The sequence below is a fragment of the Heterocephalus glaber genome, unplaced genomic scaffold (genome assembly GCF_053883595.1).
Source record: "Heterocephalus glaber isolate CG9 unplaced genomic scaffold, H.glaber_assembly_v1.0 deba00001454, whole genome shotgun sequence".
Taxonomy (NCBI): Eukaryota; Metazoa; Chordata; class Mammalia; order Rodentia; family Bathyergidae; genus Heterocephalus; species Heterocephalus glaber.
Genome location: NW_028258303.1, coordinates 4,025,686 through 4,045,644, shown reverse-complemented (window position 1 = coordinate 4,045,644; position 19,959 = coordinate 4,025,686). Strand labels below are relative to the sequence as shown.

Here is a 19,959-nt window from a genome sequence, read left to right as displayed (position 1 = left end):
TATGTCTTATACTATTTTGAAGATAATAATACACAGTGTATTAACTATTGTTTTCTTAATATTTTGTTAGGAAATTTTGTTTCATTTTTTTCTTAAAAAAAGAATAGTAGTGTTTTGAAAGAGTGGGATGGGGAAAAGTTGGTACAATGGATAATTCACCCTATACATACATATCGAACACTTATTAAGTACTCAATACCAAGGTAAGCATGGATCTAGAATAGCCTAGTGTGGTAGTACATGCCTGTAATCCCAGCACTCTGGGGAGCTGATTTAGAAAGATCCAAGTTCAAGACCAGCTTGAGCAACTTAGAGACTTAGTGAGTACTTGCCTCAAAATAAAAAAAATAAAAATGAGGTTTGGAATGTAGCGCAGTGAGAAGATCCTGGGATTAATACCCTGTGCTAGAAAGAAAGGAGAGAAGGGAAGGGAAAGGAAGAGGGAAATGGAGAGGGAAAGGGAAAAGGGAAGGAGAGGGGACTGGAAGGAGGGAAGGGGTGGGGAGGGAAGAGAAGGGAAGCTCCACTGAGCTTACTCTCCAGCTTACCATGCTTAGACTGAAGAGGAGAGATAAATGGGGAAAAGAGACATGATCACTCTCTCTTTCAAGTGGTAAAGATTAAGGAGAGACTAGAATGTGACCAAGTTGATTTTTGTAAGGTTCCACATGTCATGTGTAGGCCCACAAAGTCAAGATAACAGAACATTAGTCATACTCAATTTAATGATGAGCATACCAACAGTTCTTTAACCATGCTTCTCATAAATTAAAATGTCTATGATTCTAAGACAAAATTGTAATGAAAAGTGTTTGGATCTTTTAATAAAATTTATACAAATCCTCCCTAATTTCCCTTGAATATGCATGATTAGCATTTCTAAATCATCTTCTGGCATGCCAGAAAGGTCTCATCATATTTTAACAAAGGTTCTGTGAAAAACAGTCAGTGGTCTAACAGTAAAGCAGGCTTTCCTACAGTGGAGCTTTCCTATGACTTCCACATGCTAAGATGTGCCTGCTCTGGTTTGAAGGTTCATGTCCCTGAAATGCCCACATTGGGATAACATAGGTGATGACATTAGGAGATGAAGCCTTCGGAGGGGTAGGTCATGGGCCAGCCCTCACCCATGGGCTTACTGACTCATGAACGACCCCTCACCCACAGGAGGACATGGCATAAAGGTGCTGTCTCTATGGAAGCAGACCCTCCGCAGACCCGGGGACTCGTCAACCTTGAAATCTGTGAGAAACAAATGTCTGCCGTTAGAAGCTACCAATCTCAATCTATGGTAAGACAACTAGATTCCTTTCTCCAAAGTGGGAATATCATTATGTTAGTATTTTAAAACATATTCCACAAAGCATTTGTTGGTTTGCTTGTTTTTTTTTAAGTAACACCTATTAAGAACTTGGAAGACATAAGCAATTCTTTTTGGACACATATAAGAGGGAAAGTAAGTCGTCCTATCGTATGGGGCATGTGCTCAAGAAGAGACTATTAGGTTAAGGCTAGAAAGTTTGATGGAAAACTTCTATACTGAAGACTTTGAAAAGTCTTTGGAGAAGCATGTGCTTTATTCCTTGGACAAAGGGAGGCCATTCTAGCACCTAGCACCAAGCACCAAGGCTTACAGGCAGAAAACTGCCATAGGCAAGGAAGGGACATGAAAGCGTGGCAGAAACATGTTTAGCCAGCACTCAGAACCAGACTTTCTCTAGCTGATGAAAAAAATAATAGTCATCTATCAGCCTTCTATTAGCTATGGTAGAATTTAAGGAGACAAGGCACACAGGCCCCAAACCGAGGTTTAGCAGAAGTGAGAAGCCTTGGGTTCACATCTTGTCTAAGTTACTTTCTCATGTGTGATTGGGGGCAAATTAATTCTTTCTTCCTGATGAGCCCGTTTCCTCATTTACAAAAGCAGAACCTCAGACGTCTCATAAGGTTGTTGTGATCCCTAAAGGACACGATACATGTAAGGTGTTCGGCACAGAGCTTGGAACCCTTTGGGTGGTTGTGTTGGTCTTGTTGATATTTTCTGCTAATTTGAGAATAATTAAAGATGAAAGGAGAAAAATCTCCAGGATTATTAACATTTCAAAACAAGCTTGGCTTTCTAAACTCCCCTTGCTTCTTCATGGAGGAAAAAATATTTGCTTTGAGATGGTGGATTTTAGGTGCCATGGAAACAAGAATTCAACAGACTTCAAGTAAATAGAAAGCAAGCAGCTGAGTCTGAATTTTTCCTGAAAATATAACCATAAAATTTTGAGCAGATCAAGATTTCTATGGAATTTTGAAGGCAACATAGGTATGTATTACTATATTAGCAAATCAGCTTTTGAATAGTGAAAATTTCTATCCACTGAATATATGCTACCCCCACCTTTCTGTTTCTTATATCACACACATGCAAGAAATCCAAATGCAGTTTAAACGATGGAAAGGCAAACAGCACAATGATGATGTTTCTCTAATCAGGGTATTTTGTTATGATCAATGGTATAACTGTGCTTGATGAGTACAAATAATCATTTATTTCATACCTCAGAGTAAGAAAGCCTATTTAATGGCTTCATAGTTTAAAAGGTGAATTTTTAAAAGGAGAAAATCTTTTTGTTCTTTTTTCAGTCTTAATGTTTTGTGATTTTTCATTGTGAAAGTATGTGTGATAGAGATTTTATTGAACACAATTGATTTTCCTTAGTTGTAAAAGAATCTATGTGATTGACACTAAATAGTCCTCAAAGTATTATTGTAAAGCAGAAGTATCTTTAGAGATCAACTTCTTTGCAATGACTTTTGTCTGTCCTGTCATTTGAGAACCAATTTTGATTTTTTAAATGCTAAGAAAATTTCTCTGACTTGTAATCTATTTCAAGACTTAATGTGTTCTAATATTTCTTGGTATTAAAAATCACCAAGGACCCAACAATATTACAGCCCCCCTGTGTTAAGTCGATAGCTGAAGGCCAAAGTTGCAGGTGAATCACTTTTTATGGAAAACAAAAACCAAAACAAATGATTGTATTTCAAATCCATGCACAATGATTCTGATCTCATGGGAAGGCAAAGAGCTCTAATACAAAAGACCTACAAATTTCTCCACACTATCTGTCCAGATTGGAGATTTATGATAGCAGCAAAGAGATACAATAAAGTCATGTGGACTTTTTTTTTCAGGTTTCATTATGTATTATGAAAACAATACATTCATGGGATTGAAAAAGAAATCCAGCAATAAAAGTCTCCCTATATCAACCAGGATTCTAAGCTGTCAACTTTTTGTTGCATATTTCTCCAGGAAATTTCAATACATATACAAATGTATATGCATATTCTTTCTTTACACAATGGAACTATATCATATGCAGTATTTTTAAATTTGCTTTTCCTGAAAAATTTTATCTAAGAGATTCTTCCATAGCTTCACACATGAAGCAACATCATTGGTTCAAAAAGCACTGCAGTATTCCACCCTAGGGACGAACAATGCCTGACAGACTCAGAATGAGGATGTGATGGGCAACTTGCCACCCAAGTCCTTGTGCAAATTTGGACTTTTATTTTTAGATAGTTCTTAGTATGGAAAATACTTGGGGAGAAAATATCTATCTATCTATCGATCGATCGATCGATCGATCGATCGATAGATAGATGATAGATAGATAGAGTGTGTATAACCAGGAAAAGAAAAACTTTTATAAATATTTTAATACTAAATTTATTGAGACATCATGAGATTAATGCAAGTTACCTTTAGCCTCTACAATTACAAGAGGTGCTCAAAGTGGTGGTTATTAACTTTCAGACATTTATTAGAACAGTGAATTGCTGAAGTGTATATACATTTGTGTGAATTGGCCTTCAAAAAGATTGTATCAATTTTTACCTCCATCAACAAAATATGACTTTACCTATACCTCTATGTTCAAACTCTGCTCAATTTTCTATTGGGTTGCTGGTCTTTGTCCTAAATACAGGTTAAAAGATATTTATATGTTAATTAAGTTAGCCCTTCGACTAATATCTAACCACAGATATTAATACCAGTTGCTTTTAAGTCTGTTCCTTGGCTCTGTTTGTGTATTCTCATTTTGAATATTCAAATTTAATAGTGTTTTCTTGTAAGTCTTTTAGATTTTGTGTCTTATTTAAAAAGGCTTGGCTTACCAATGAAACCAACTCATCAGTCATCAAAGTACCAACATTGGGTCCTAGTGATGATGGCTTTAAGCCCTAACATCTGGAACTTATTCTAAAGAATGAGAGAGACACCAAACTGCCTTCTTTGCCTCCCTTATTTCCTCCCTCCTTGCCTCCCTTCACTCTCTCTTCCTTTCTGACTGCCTACCTTGTCTCAACCCAGGGACTGAATCAACTCTTTTCCATATTGTTGGAAAACTTCTCTTTACCATATTCTGAAAGCCTTAAGGCATTGAAGTATTGTTAATCTAATCTATTTTAAGCCATTAGTATGTGTTTTGTCCTTGGCTGGGATCAAATTCTTTTGGCTTCTTTAGCTCTATAATATATTTAAGAAGAGCTAGGTTCCCTCATTACTGTTTCAGGATTTGCCAACCTATTTTCATAAATCATTTTTCACACAAAATTAACGAACTTATAAATCCATGTATAAATAGTAGACATTTCAAAAAATTTCATGCTTTCCATTTAAGAACAATATACATTTTTCTATATACTCAAGCCATGGTTTCGATTTTTATGTGGACTTTTTTTCTTGCTTTGAGTGGCATGTAGAAGTTTTCTTTGCAAGTCAGGGAGGAACTCAGTGTCAGAGTGGTGGCATATCATATGTTAGATCCTGGCTTTGCTCCCCAGTGTGCACACAAGCAGAGTGCAGACACACACACATACACACACCTACTCTTTTCTTTTTAAAATTCTGCAATTTTCTTGTTCATTTTATATCTATATATTTTTTTGAAAAATTAATTTTATTCATACATTTAAGGTATACAGTATAATGACATTCATCACTGGAAATCTGTACCTTTACATAATCCATCTTGCTTCTTATTTTTTTCCCATTACCCTGCCCTCCCTTCAACCCCTCCATCCCTCCCTATCTACAAAGACTCTGTTTCCATTTTTTCTTTTTCTCATATTAATTCCATTCCCTTCATTCTTTTCCCCTACCTCTCCCACTTCCCCTTTCCCTTTGCACCTTTCTTCCTATTTCACATTATCTATTATACGTTTAAATCCTTATTTACACTTTCAGTTTCTCACACTAGAGAAACTATTCAGGATTTACACATGTGTGCCCTATTTACTTCACTTAAGAGTATTGCCTCAATGTGCATCCATTTAGCTATAAATGTCTCTAGTGTCTCATTCTTTATGGTTGAGTAATACTCCATTTTATTAAAAAAAACAACACATTTTCTTTATCCAGTCTCCAGTTGATGGCTAATTGGGTTGCTTCTAAGTTTTAGCTATCACGAATTGTGCTGCTATGAACATGGGTGCACATATATCACTGTGGTATGATTCTTTTAATTCTTTGGGGAAGATACCCAGCAGGTGAATAGCTGGGTCAAATAGGACTTCCAGTCCTAGTTCTTAGAGGTATCTCCATACTGATTTCCACAGAGGTTGCACCAGTCTACACTCCCACCAGCAGTGGAGCAGGGTTCCGCTTTCCCCACAGCCCCGCCAGCATTTGTTATTGGTTGATTTCATGATAGCCACCATTCTCTCTGGGGTGAGGTGGAATCTCAGAAATGCCTGTTCATTTCAGATGCCCATTTTTGGATTGGGTCTTTAAATTTGGGAGTTCTAATTTTTTTTAACATCTTTATAGATTCTAAATAGTAGAACTTTGTCTGAGGATCAGCTGGTGACAATTTTTTCCCACATTGTGGGTTGTCTCTTCACACTGTTGGAGGTTTCTCTTGTTGTGCAGAAGCTTTTCAATAAGAAGAGATCCCACTTGTTGATTGTTTTTGCTAGTTCGCAGGCAACTGAGGTTTTGTTCATAAAAATCTTTTCCTACAACAATGTCTTCAAGAGTTCTAGCTAACCTTTATTCCAACTGGTTTAGCATTTTTATTTTAATATTTAGATCTTTAATCAATTTCAATTTTAGTTTAGTGCATGGTGAGCAATATAGGACTAGTTTTAATCTTTGGCAATTTGAAACCCAATTTTTCCAGCAACATTTATTAAAGAGGCTATCTTTCCTTCAGTGAGGGTGTTTGGCTCCTTTGTCAAAGATGAGGTGGCTGAGTGTGTCTGGAGTTGTTTCTGCATCTTCTAATCTGTTCCACTTGCCTTCAGGTCTGTATCTTTGCTAGTGCCATGCTGTTTTTATCACAGTAGCTTTGCAGTATAGTTTCAAGTTGGGGATTGTGATACCCCCAGCCATGTCTCTGTTGCCTAGAAATGCTTTTGCTATTCAGGGTCTCTTCTTGTTCCAAATGAATTTTTGGATTGTTTTCTCTAGTTCTGTGAAGTATATTGTTGGAATTTCAATCAGCATTGCAGTAAATCTATATAGTAGTCTTGGAGGTATGGCCATTTTCACTATATTGGTTTTTCCAACCCAGGAACAAGGGATGTCTTTCCATTTTCTTATATCCTCCTCGATCTCCTGTATTGAAGTGCTGTAGTTTTCAGTGTAGAGGTCTCTTGCTTCCTTTGTTAGATTGATTCCTAGATATTTCATTTTTTTGGATGCTATTGCAAAAGGAATTGCTTCCCAAATTTCTCTCTCAGTGAGTCTGCTATTTGTGTATAAGAAGGCTATTTTTTTTGAGTGTTGACCTTATATCCAGCTACTCTACTGAATCTGTCAATTAGGTCTAGAAGTCTTTTGGCCAAGTTTTTTGGGTCTTCTATCTAAAGTATCATATCATCAGCAAATAATGACAGTTTACCTTCTTCCTTTCCTATCTTTATTCCTTTTATATCTTTCTCTTTTCTAATTGCTGTGGCTAATGTTTCCAGAACTATATTGAACATGAATGGTGATAGTGGGCATCCTTGTATTGTTCCTGATTTTAGCATGAAAATTTTCAGTCTTTGACCATTTAGTATGATGTTGGTTGTTGGTTTTTCATAAATAGCCTTAATCGGGTTGAAATAAAGACCTTCTATTCCAATTTTCTGTAGTGTTTTTATCATGAATGGGTGCTGGATTCTGTCAAATGCATTTTCTGCATCTATTGAGATGATCATATGATTTTTGTCCATGACTCTGTTAATACAGTGTATTACATTTATTGATTTACAAATATTGAACCATCCTTGCAAACCTGGGATAACTCCAACTTGGTCAGGGTGTATGATCTTTTTGGTGACACTCTGTATTCTGTTTGCCAGTATATTCTTGAGGATTTTTGCATCTATGTTTATTAGGGAGATTGGTATGTAGTTCTCTTTTTGGGTTGGGTCTTTCCCTGGTTTTGGAATCAAAGTAACACTTGCTTCCAGGAATGAATTTGGAAGCCTTGTTTCCCTTTCAATTTCCTTGATGAGTTTAAAGAGTAATGGCGATAGTTCTTCTTTAAATGTCTCGTAGAATTTAGCAGTGAAGCCATCAGGACCTGGGCTTTTCTTTGTTGGTAAATTTTTTATTACATTTTCAATTTCACTCATTGTAATTGGGGTGTTTAGAATTTCTATATCTTCTTTAACTTTGGCAGTTCGTATGTATCTAGGAATCTGTCCATTTCTTCCATGTTTTCCATTTTATTAGAGTACAGGTTCTCAAAGTAGGTATTGATGATCCTCTGGATTTCTACTGGGTCTGTTATGACTTCACCTTTTCTGTTCTTAATTGCATGGATTTGAGACTTTTCTTTCCTTTTTTGATAATGTTGGTTAAACGTTTATTGATTTTATTTATTCTTTCAAAAAGTCAACTATTTGATTAATTAATGTTTGTATCATTCTCTTAGTCTCCATTGCATTGATTTCTGCTCTGATCTTTATAATTTCCTTTCTTGAACAAGCTTTGGGTTTGTTATGCTCTTCTTTTACTAGGAGCTTGAGGTTCTTCATTAGGTTATTTATCTGAGTTCTCTCTGTTTTCCTAATATAGGCATTTACTGCTATGAATTTCCTTCATAGAACTGCTTTCATTGTGTCCCACAGATTCCTGTATGTTGTACTGGCATTATCATTTCCTTGCAGAAACTAACTTCTTCTTTAATTTCCTCTGTGACCCATTGGTTGTTCAGGAGGGTGTTATTCAATTTCCATGTATTTGTGGAAGTTTTGCAGTTTCTTATGTTATTGACCTCCAATTTTATTGCACTATGGTCTGATAATATACAGAGGGTAACCTCAATTCTTTTTTTTTTTTTTTTTGGTACCGGGGATCAAACTCAGATCCTTGTGCTTGCGCAGCAGGCGGCAAAACTACTGAGCTAAATCCCTGGCCCAATTCTTTTACATTTACTTAGACACATCCTATAAGCTAGCATGTCATCTATTTTGGAGAATGACCTGTGTGCAGCCAAAAAGAATGTGTATTCTGATTTTGTGGGGTGGAACACTCTGTAAACATCTATTAAGTTCATTTGCTCCGTAGCTTGCTTCAGTTCTAGAAATTTGTTGTTAATTTTTTTGTCTAGATGATCTGTCTGTTTGTGACAGTGAGGTATTTAGGTCCCCAACTACAATTGTATTAGTGCTTATTTGATTTTTCATGTCCATTAATATTTGTTTTGTATAGTTGAGGGCATTCATATTTGGTGCATATACATTTAGGATTGTCATCTCTTCCTCTGGGATTGTTCCCTTCACAAGGATGTGATGACCATCTTTGTCTCTCTTAATTAGTTTTGGTTTGAAATCTACTTTGAATGCAAATAAGGTTGCTACCCCTGCTTTTTTCCAGATTCCTGTCGTGTGGAGAACTGTTTCCATCCTTTTACTTTCAGTCTATGAATTTCCTTTTGAGTTAGGTGTGTTTCTTGTATACAGCATATTGCTGGATTTTGCTTCTTAATCCATTCTGTCAGTCTATTTCTTTTGATTGGTGAATTGAGGCCATTAACATTGATAGTTATAATTGATAGATATTGATTCATCCTTGTCATGATGTTTTGCTGTTCTTGGCTCTTTTATTTCTTATTTTTTACCCCCTTTCCCTTTAGTTTCTTACCTTGCCTGGTGGCTTCCCTCTGTTGGGCCTCATGGAGTTGTGACCTTCACTGTCTTTTTCTAGGACATTGTTTAGAATCATTTGGAGTGCTGGTTCAGTGTTCATGAAATTTCTCAGGTGTTCTTTGTTGTGGAAGTATCTAATATCCCCATCAATTTTAAAAGATAATTTTGCAGGATACAGCAGTCTAGGTTGGACGTTATTTTCTTTTAGGGCTTGAAATATTTTACTCCAGGTTCTCCCTGATTTGAGGGTTTGTGTTGAGAAGTCTGCCATGACTCTGATGGGCTTTCCTTTGTAGGTGATTTGTTTCTTTTCTCTAACTGCTTGTAGGATTTTGTTCTTCTGTTGGGTTTCTGGGATCTTGACTATTACACATCTAGGTGCAGATTTTTTTTTGATCATGGCTAGCTGGAGTTGTACATGCCTCACTTATCTGTATGTCCAACTGTCCACATCTGTCTGGGAAATTTTCTTTTACTTTTGTGAACAGTTTTTTTTTTTATGTCAATTGTACTTTCTCTTGTTTTTTCGTGGACTCCTATCAGTCTTATGTTCTTCTTCTTTGCATCATCTAGCAGCTTCTGGATTGGTTTCTCGTGGTCCCTTACTGTTTTGAAGAGATCTCTGTTCTCATGGTCCTTAATAGCAATCCTGTCTTCTATATCTGATAGTCTATCTTCAGATTCCTTTAATCTGCTCTGCATGCTTTCAATGGAGTTTTTAATCTCCTGAATATCTGTTTGAATCTGTTTCATGGATTCCATTTCTTTCTTATGTTGGGCCATCACGATTTCCATTTCTTTCTCATGCTGGGCATTCATGGCTTCCAGCATGTTTCTGAGCTCATCCATTTTTTTTTTTTTGTCTGTTTCTGTTCTAGAGCCTCTAATCATGTCTTTCATCTGCTCACCATCTCTGTTGTTATCTGGGAAACTATTTCTGTTTTGAATTTTTCTAGAGCCTCATTCATCTGTTTTGTTACTTCCTGTGCTATCAGTTCAGGGTGTCCAGGTGGTTGACTATCAGACTTTCCCACCTCATTTCCCCCAGAATTTGCCTTCTGTGGGGTGGAAATCTGAGTTTGTGCCTTACTTAAATGTCTTCTCATTTTTGTTTTTGGTATTGTCCTTGGTTTAGTTCCTGGATTGATACTTTGAAGTTGTTTATTGTAAGTATCTTTGTTGATGTATTTAGAACACTTATGGAATGGTTGCTTCTCACAGGTGTCTTCCACATATAGCTGGTCTTATATTTTGAGTCTCTAATGACTCTGATGCTATCTCCTTTTCATTATACCAGGAAGGACAACTGATTAGATCAATCACAACACCTTAGCCCAAGTGATACAATCAGCAACACAATAACATCAAGTACCTCTTAGAAAATGACAATTTATGGTAGTTAATAATCTATCACCTTTAAGTGTGTGAATTAAATCAAAATCAAGGACCAACTCAACATACCTTTATAGTGAATACACTCTTCAATATAGCAACTTTACCCTTTGGGATGTGGAGTTAGGATGAGGTGGGGAGGGAGGAATAGGTAAAGTAGAAGGATAGGGGAAGGTTAGCAGTGAGGCCAGAGGACACAGGCAAGAGAAGGAAAAAGAGAGGAAAAGAAAGGTAAAGAAGAAATACAAATTAGGGGCAGAACAGGAACACAAAGGGAGATGAAGAACAATGTGGGACAGCAAGGGATTGAGGTAGAGAGAGACAGAAAGAAAAGAGAAAAGAAAGCAAAAGATAAAAATAAAAATTTTAAAAGAGTAGCAAAGCAGAAAAATAATTAAAAATAAGCACCAAAAATAATGGTAATTTTGAAAATAACAAATAAAAGATAAAAATGAAGGCCCTCCTTCAGGGTATGTCTCTGTTGTCACAATAGACAACATGGGCAGTAGTGTACAGTCATAAGTCAGTGAGTCTCTGTAAGACAGTCACAGACTTGTGAGATTCAGGCAGATTTCTGGCTGCAAGTCCCAAGTTGAGCTCCCTGTCTTCCTGTAGGGTTGAACTCTGCAAGGTTCTTCTGCAGGTTCCAGCTGCTTTTCCCCTGAAGATAGTCCAGGTTCCAACGGGAGGTGAGGATCCGTCCAACTTACCAAGCACAGTGGTCTGGTGTGCCTTTATTGCAGAGATTCTCTTCACTTTTCCAGTGGGCTTCAATTTTCACCAGGGAGCCTGAGTGAGGCCCTCTTTCTGTTATTCACTTCTGCAGCTCAAGACAATGGCCTTTATGCTCCCCTGTGCCTCTGCAGTGTGGATCCAAGTAGTGGCTCAGTCTCCTAGTCGAAAGTGAGCAGAGCAAGCCAGACTGAGCAGTGTGCACTCAGCCCGCACCTGCTCTGCCCACGTGCACGGCCAACCTGGAGGCTGGTGCGCAAGCCCAAGGGTCCTCACTGTCTTGGTCGGTCTCCTGTAATCCCAGCACCTGGCAGTCTGAGGCAGGAGGATCTTTGCAAGTTCAAGGCCAGCCTGGACTACAAAGAAAGACTCTGCATCTTCCCAAGTCCTTGAAGCCACACCCTTAACTCCTGAGCCACTTTAGAAGGAGAACTGCTGCGCTCAGCTCACGATGTCAGCTGCCACTGTACCAAGCAGAGGGCCTGTGAACAGTTTTTTTTATGTTATCTGCACTCTCTTTGTTTCTTCATTGACTCCAATCAATCTTATGTTATTCTTATTTGCATCGTCTAGCAGCTGCTCGTTTGATTTGTGGTCCCTTACTATTTTTAAGAAATTTTTCTTTCGGGCTGGGAATTTAGCTCAGTGGTTCTGCCACCTGCCTCGCAAGCCAAGGACCTGAGTTTGATCGTTGGTACCAAAAAAAAAAAAAAATTGCACTTTTACTGGTTACTAATTGCAATCCTATGTTCTATATCTGAAATTCTGTCCTTGCATTGGCTCATTCTGCTGGGTAAACTTTCAATGGAGTTTTAATCTCCCGGAAATCTGTTTCCATCTGTTTTATGGATTCCATTTGCTTCCTATGTTAGGATTCCATCATGTTCCTCAGCTCCTCTATATTTTTATCTGTGTCCACTCTAGATTTATTGGTCATGTCTTGCACTATGGGGACAATCTCTGCTGTTTTCTGAGAAATTATTTCTGATTTCATTTTTTCCAAGTCTTCTTTCATTGTGAGTTTAGGTAGTTCAGGTGGTTGAGTATCAGATTGTTCCATCTTGTTGCCCTTTGGGGTTGCCTTAGGTGATCTGTAAGTCTGGTTTTGAGACTTGTTTACGTGTCTTCTCATTTCAATAGATGCCGCCTGTGTGCCTTTGTTGAGGCAACTTTTTGCTCACCCAGTGGTCTTCAATTCTCAGCAAGCCACAGAGCAGCCTTTACTCTGCTGCTTACCAGTACACCAATTCCTGGGTTCAGAGTGGTTGCCTTCTGGATCCCTGATATGACTTGTTGTCTGGGCAGGCTTCTGGCTAGGGCCTGTGCACACTTGGGATGGCATCTAGGTGTGCCTCTCACTAGGGCCCCTATGTAGCTGTTGTCTGGGAGGGCCTTTGGCTGGGGGCTGTGCACCCCATTTCCTGTTGTCTGCACAGGCTTCTGGCTAGGGTCTCCATGCACTTATCAATGACATCAGGCAAGCCTCTGGCTGTTGCTTGTGCACATGGGTAGCTCTTTTACCGGTGGGCCCTTGGCTGTGGCCGATGGTATAGTGGGCCTCTGGCTGAAGCTTGTGTGCCTGTGCATTTCTTTTCTGGGTGGGCCTTTGGCTTGGGCAGGTGTGCCCAAGCCTCTGGATTTGGGGCAGAGCCCTGGCTGGGATCCATCTGCAGCCATGCAACTCTGGTCCATACAGCTGCTCCCCAGGATCTGTGCACACTTACCAATGGTATGGCAGGCCTCTGGCTCATCTATATATTTTCTTTACATTGATATTCTGAGATCATTTATTGTATTTTAATTTGATTTGAATCTTACATAAACTTGTGTGATTTTTCAGCTAGTTTTCTCTATTCTCCATGATTTTATAATTTTCTCCTTTGAGACTGCATACATTTTGCAGATATACAAAATTACACCCTATGTCATTCCTAGTAACTTCCCACTTTCATCATAATGTTCAACCTTTTCAATTATTTGTGTTTTCTAACACTGGTTAGTAGGTTAGAACTATACCAAATAAAATTAGCATCCATGGACATCTTTGCCTTTTCCCTGATTAGAAATAATACTTACCTGTATTTAGTATACAAACATCAGGATTGAATGCTGGTTTTCTTGTAAATTTTCAGATGAAAATGAAAGCCAACAGAAACTATATTGCCGTTGACTCCATTGTTGTATCTGCAGAGAACCAAGCCAGCTCTACATCTACGGAATTTTCCCTTACTTCCTACCTACTCATCCTGAATTTGAATATAAACATGTTATATATTTTAGTTTACAGTAACTTTAAAAGGTATTTTCAATTATTGGTGTATGAAATATTGATTTTGTGTAGAAATACAGAAATCAAATGCTTTATAGAAAGAAAATCAGTGCAGTGTGTGTGTGTGTGTGTGGGCGGGGTGTTATCAGCATAGCCTGAGGTTGGCAGAAGTGCTGAATATCAGAGTGTAGTTTTATCTATAATCTCCCAATACTGGCATTCTCATTAGTTTAGCAAAGGGAAGCCTGAATATGTTGTGATTCTCATTTTAGCTTTCATGGTATCTTTCTTTCTCTTCTTATCATTACATGCTTATGCCTTTGAAAGTTTTACAAATAAATGAGCAGAAATAAATAAAACTCAATTCACTTGAGATTTTGAAGACATCTGGTGTAGTTATTTTCAGAGTAATTAGACCAAGAGGTAAGCAATTCCCTGAAGAAAGCTACTCTACAATTGGACACCCATCTCTGCAGTCAGCAGCTTACACACAATGAACGTATTGATTTATAAATTGACAAACAATTATGCAATGGTGCCACCTGATAGCCTAGGACCATTTATGTGATATAAGTATATATCCCACATATGTTGCCCCTTCTCAGTTCTCTCATAGTCTATTTCTTTATGTTCCATCTCTTCAATGTGTTATTTATGTTGCTAGGGAGACTGAAGGTAAATCACCTTCATGGGCTGGCCTACGCTCATCTTTGGTTAATTCAACACTTGGAGAAGGGGAAGTAAAACGGGTCAGGATGGGATATGTATGTGAGCCAATGATGAAAATTCCATGATACATCCCATGATACATCCCACGATGAACATATCCATTATGCATTGCAAACACATACTAATATAAACAGTAAAAAAGAAACTAGCTTGGAAATCCTCATAAATGAAGCAGTAATACTTAAAATGTATCTCTTATAAAGTCATAGATTGAAAGGGGATCTGAACACCTAGAGTTATTCTCCCTAATGGAGACCAAAAAACTTAGAACAACAACAACAACAACAACAAAAGTTATACTATAGCTTTCCAATTTAAGAACTCTGGGAGATTCTACTACTGTCTTAAACTAAATTGCTACCCAGAACTTTTCTTGTATTGCTAGCCTAAATCCCACAGGTTATTAAAAATCTACTTCACTGTCTATACCTTTAATATTTTATTGTTATTTGAACAAAAGTAAAATCAGAAGTTCTAACCATGATGGGGATCAAGACTCACCCACAAAGATACCTACTTTAACACTTTCCTGATCCCAGACCTCATACAGTCACTCTTCCATCACTCTCAACTCAATGTCAGGTGAGAGTTAGGAAGCTAGGATATGTCTGTACATGTAGGCTAGGTATACAGGATATTTCCAATCTACAAATAATTTACAAATTCTTTAAGAAATATAAGGGGAAATTATGTATATAGGTTAACATTTGGCAGTAAAGTCAATATGCAAAATTTATTCTTAGTTGAATATACTCCCCTGATCTCAGGATATCTACATCTGACGACCACACAAAAGAAATTCAAAGACATCTTTTACCAGGATACTTAACATGTTTAGTGCAGTCTATTCCTTCACATTTTTTTTTATCTTTTCAAGCACAAATCATGTTTTAATTTCATGTAGTCCAACAGAAAGCAATCAAGATTTATGCATCGTGATTTTTGGAATGCTTGAATTGAGATCACCAAATCCTAAAATATTTTTGCCAAAGGATAATAATTCCATTTCAGTTTCACTAGCTGAAATAGCAGTATGACAAGAAGCAGAAGTAATAAGTGCATCTGGTACTTCAATCTAAATATCATGACAGACTCACCAGAGGTTTCATCTACTCTCTCATCTACGATGTGGTCCTTTTGGTGAACCCATTCACTGTTGCATTTGAAGTATATCTGTGTGGCGGGGCTGGCTTTACAATACAGGTTCACAGGCTTATTCTTCACAATATAAGCTTCTTCAGGCTCAATAAGGAAGTGTGGCAGAGGCTCAGGTGGATCCGATGGAAAGGTTTCTGGAAGTTCATGAAAAAAGTCATCATCTGGTAAACAAAAAACAAAGAAAAAGAAAAAGAAAAAATAGTCAGAACATAATAACTTGCCTTTTACTTGCAATTCATTTTAAAATAATGATTTGCAAATGAACCAATTAAGTGACTTGAATGTCTGTTACATGTTAGATCTACTGACTAGTTGCTCAATTAAGGATCTAGATTATTACTATTCTCATTTCTATACATGCAAAACTCAACATCAGGGAGAATAGGTTGTTCTAAAATCACAGGTAGCAAATAGCAAAACAGGAATAAAAACTCAAAAACTGTGACCTCTGTAATAGTTACTGCACTTCCCAAAATACAGTGTTACTCATAAGAGCTGAAAAAAGTGAAAACTAGAGCATTAGAAAAATTTGTTTGAAAAGGATAAGGCTTGTAGGTAAACCTTTTGATTTTTTGCAAGTTAAGCAGAAATACTAAAATATGAACTAAAGATCTTTAGATTCAGATTTGAATCTATTATTGTCAAAAGCTGCCACACTGTGAAACATGCATTCAGCAAAACATATATATTTATTGAGTTCAGAATTATTCAAACTACTGGAAATACAGATATGACAACATTAAGTCAATCAGTACTAGCATCACAGTGGGACTGAGGATGGAAAGGCTGTTTGGTTTGGTTTTGAAATTACACTTGCAAGGTCATATGGTGTGATATGACTAGTAACCCTATTCTCGTTAAAAGGTTACTGAGCATTATTACAAAGGGCATAATTATTTTCTTAGCCAACAAAATTATCATGTATAGTGCTTTGACCCTGATGTTTCAATTCCACTGAATAAACCTAACTTAAAAATCATCTGAGAGATTTGGACACTTGTATATTTTAAACTTGGATGCTGCATGAATGCAAATATAAAAAAACCCCAATAGAACTACCTTTTTGTAAAACCTACTATCATGTTTTATAGAAGTCAGGGTAAAAAGAGCCTTTCCAACACACTATAAATAAGTAAACCTGATTATCTTCCTATCAGGGATAAAGAAAAATGTAACTATTATTAATTCTGTAAATATGCTAATATGAAGGGTTAAAGCTCCCAGGTCAAATTTAAAACTTTTTACAAGTTCTTTAGAAGTACATAAATGTATTCAGTAGCAAAGGTATGGAATTGGTGCTTAATGACTGGTTACTCAGATGCTACCTTTAATGCATTTCATTATTCATTCAGGAGTTGGCCCATTTTGGAGACAGACACTGGTGAAGTGGACATGTGTTCACTAAGAAACCTGGTCAGGACCTTTTCCATCTAGGTCACAGGATGGCTGTCAAATAGTAATGATATTCAGCCGCTGTCAATCTGTTTTGCAGTAAAGATTGGCTTCACTTGCATCAGGGACCACAGTAGCTGTCAAAGCTGCTCCGCAATGGTCATTTCCAACCCTGGCATGTAAATGATCTCTCCTGCAGCTGGCGTTCTTTCTCACTTTACCTCCCTAATTTGCTTTCTTCTGGAAGGACATCATTTCTAGTTTTTTCCATTGCTAAACAACGAGGACCCAAACTGTCAGGTCCTAAAACATAACCTTGTTTCTATCAATTTCAGCTCTGTTAGTCAAAGCGCAAAAAACCCAGGACTGCTTAAATAAACACAGCTCAGGAAGGCAAAGGGCAGAGAAGCTGAACTATTGACAAATCCATCATGACAAAACTGATGTTTGAAGGCCTTATCCAATCTTTCTTTCTTCCAAAGCACTCACCGTTGTATGTGATGGACGCCACTGATGATCAATAAAGCTCCATAAAATGTAACACCTATCTTCTACAGAAGATTATCTACTGCTTTTGTTATTATCCATGAAGCCAAATGAAATGGAAAACTAGATTTTATTTTTCTTTTGGTGTATGTTTCTATGTACAAAAATGTGTGAGTATACTTAATAACTATATATTGGTTTCGACATGCAAAGTATGAAAGTCTTATATTCATCCATTAAGTGAAATTCATTCTTGTTCCGTAAGAAGGTATGATTAAAGGACACTTGATATTTTATTCAATAATACAGCACAAGTATGTGTATCTTCACATCCTGTGAAAGACTTCATAAAGACACTAAACATCGACTCCCCTGACTTGTATGTGTCTGTGTAGTCTGATTATTTTACTATAAACTACTGAGGAGACCATGTGAGATGAACAAGTCACACATTCACTTTCAAATCAAAAGGTGCTCTATTAAATGCTGGGGGTAAAGTACTGATTTAATAATATATTTTTTTTAAGTATGAGCAAGCTAACTTTGCATTTCCTTCATTTTGAGTTTTAAGACAAAATGATCACTACAAAGATAAATCGATGATTTTAGGTTTCACATATTATTGATTTTTTCAAGATACCTGTTAACAACTAAAATAAAAGTTATTAAGAAATGATTTATATCATTATAAATGCTTTAAAGCGGTCATGAAATTGTAACAAAGAAACCCATTATTTCATTTAACTAAGATGCACTAATAATAAAGGAAGGTTTTTTTCATGTGATAGGTCCAGTTTTGTTTACCTGTCATCCTACTTTCTGTAGAACTCTTCTCCTCTAGAAAGCTGCTTTAACCAGGAATAGCACAGTAGTTTATTAACAATTTTTATAATGGTCATACAGTAAATTCCAGTCGATGGCCTAAATAAAGTCATATTAATATGACATATCATTTCTAGTACTATAATTGACATGACATTTGCAAAGAAAATTCAAGATCCAGAGTTAGTATAGATGTATGGTGGAATAAATATAACAACATGGAAATGGTCTGATTATTAGTGGGCTCATAGGCCACCATAAAATTCTTGCCTTCTCCACTTGGAATATATATCTAGAAACTCTTCCCAACCAATGAAGTTGATCCAGATAAGAACTCCCCACCATCATGCTCAGCATGCTACGAGAACATTTTATTCAATTCTTGCTCTATGAAAATGTCACATATATTGTGAAATAGGCAGAAATTGTCTAAAGGAATAGGGGAAGTGGGAGGGGAAGGGGAAAGGAAAGAAGGGAAAGGAAAAATTATGAGAAAAGGAAAAACATGGAAACAAAGTCTTTGTACATAGGGAAGGGTAGAGGGGGTGAAGGGGAATGAAGAAAAAATAAGAACCAAGACACATCATGTAAAGGTACAAGATCCCAATGATGAATGTAACTGTATTGTATACCTAAAATGTACCAATAAATTAATGGAAAAAAAGAGAAAATGTCAAATGTTGGAACTAATTTTCAAAAAGTGACATTTTAGAAAATTTGTCTTAAAGTTTTCTTCTCTACTATATCCCTGTATATTTAATGAGAAAAAAATGATCAGCTGCAAATCCCATGTATTCCATATGGGCATTTATATGCTCTGGACTATACATTTGCTGCTAACATAAATGGAGGAATTTAATTTTCAACTACAGCAAGGAATTAGATTTTACCAATTTTCCAAAATCCAGAAGTATATAACAAATGTTTAACACTAGAGTGAAAACTCTCTGAAGGTAAGGACTGTTGTTTTTCATTTTGATCTTCCTAAGTCTAGTATAGCACAAGGCATATTTTAAGAGGTCAAAAAAATCTTATAAAAGCATTAATATTAATCTTATAAAAGCAATTGTAATCATTTGTAAAATATTCATGAGGTATCTTGGAGTTTATAGTGCCTCAAATTCATTTACAAATTGGAGATATCTTAACTATAGGTATATCCACAAACAAGTCTGGATATAAAATTTGTGTGGCCCAGTGTAAAATTTAAAGTCGGGAACTCCTGTTAAAAATTTATTAAGAATTCTGAAATGGGGACATCATAACATTAAGATCAAGCACTAGTCCTATGGGACAGCACAGGTCACTTAGCCACGAAGCTGGTCCTATCTACACATGTCAGAAAAGTAAGCATTTCACTTTATGAGGTCTGACAAATGCAATCACATCCTTATTAGTGGATATTCATAGAACATATTTGGTGCTCTCCAAATTTTTTTTGTACCAGGGATCAAACTCAGGTCCTTGTGCTTGCAAGGCAGGCGGTGGAACCACTGAGCTAAATAAATCCCCGGCCCGCCAAAGATTTTTATTGTGACTGGATGTGATCCAGACAACATGGCTTTTTTCAGGCTAAGAAACTTAGGCTCTAGCCAGTTTTTTAAGCAAGTGTGTTTGAAGCGGTGTGCTGGTGAAGGTGTGTGATTTTATCTGTTGCTGGCCTTTTCTTTGCCTATACTCCAGTGCTCATCCATGGGCCTGAGTCAAGATAAGTAAAATCCCTGCTGTGCAGATACTGACTCTTTCAGGACCACTGGAGGACTGTTCAGAACATGGAGATAAGAATGTATAAGAGTCTACCTTGAGCAGACAGTCTATCATTTTATCATATAAAC

General features: G+C 36.9%; 1 protein-coding gene across 3 annotated transcripts in view; it reads right to left on the bottom strand.

The window, feature by feature from the left end:
• Positions 1–19,959, bottom strand: part of Unc5c (unc-5 netrin receptor C) — a 385,500-nt gene that overhangs the window by 151,209 nt on the left and 214,332 nt on the right. For 2 of the 3 annotated variants that reach the window (XM_004848093.4, XM_004848094.4), the window contains exon 2: positions 15,364–15,585. In XM_004848093.4, coding sequence (XP_004848150.1) covers positions 15,364–15,585 — 222 coding nt within the window. Of the gene's footprint in view, positions 1–15,363; positions 15,586–19,959 lie in introns of those variants that run through there. The other variant, XM_087215813.1, reaches the window with a different exon arrangement.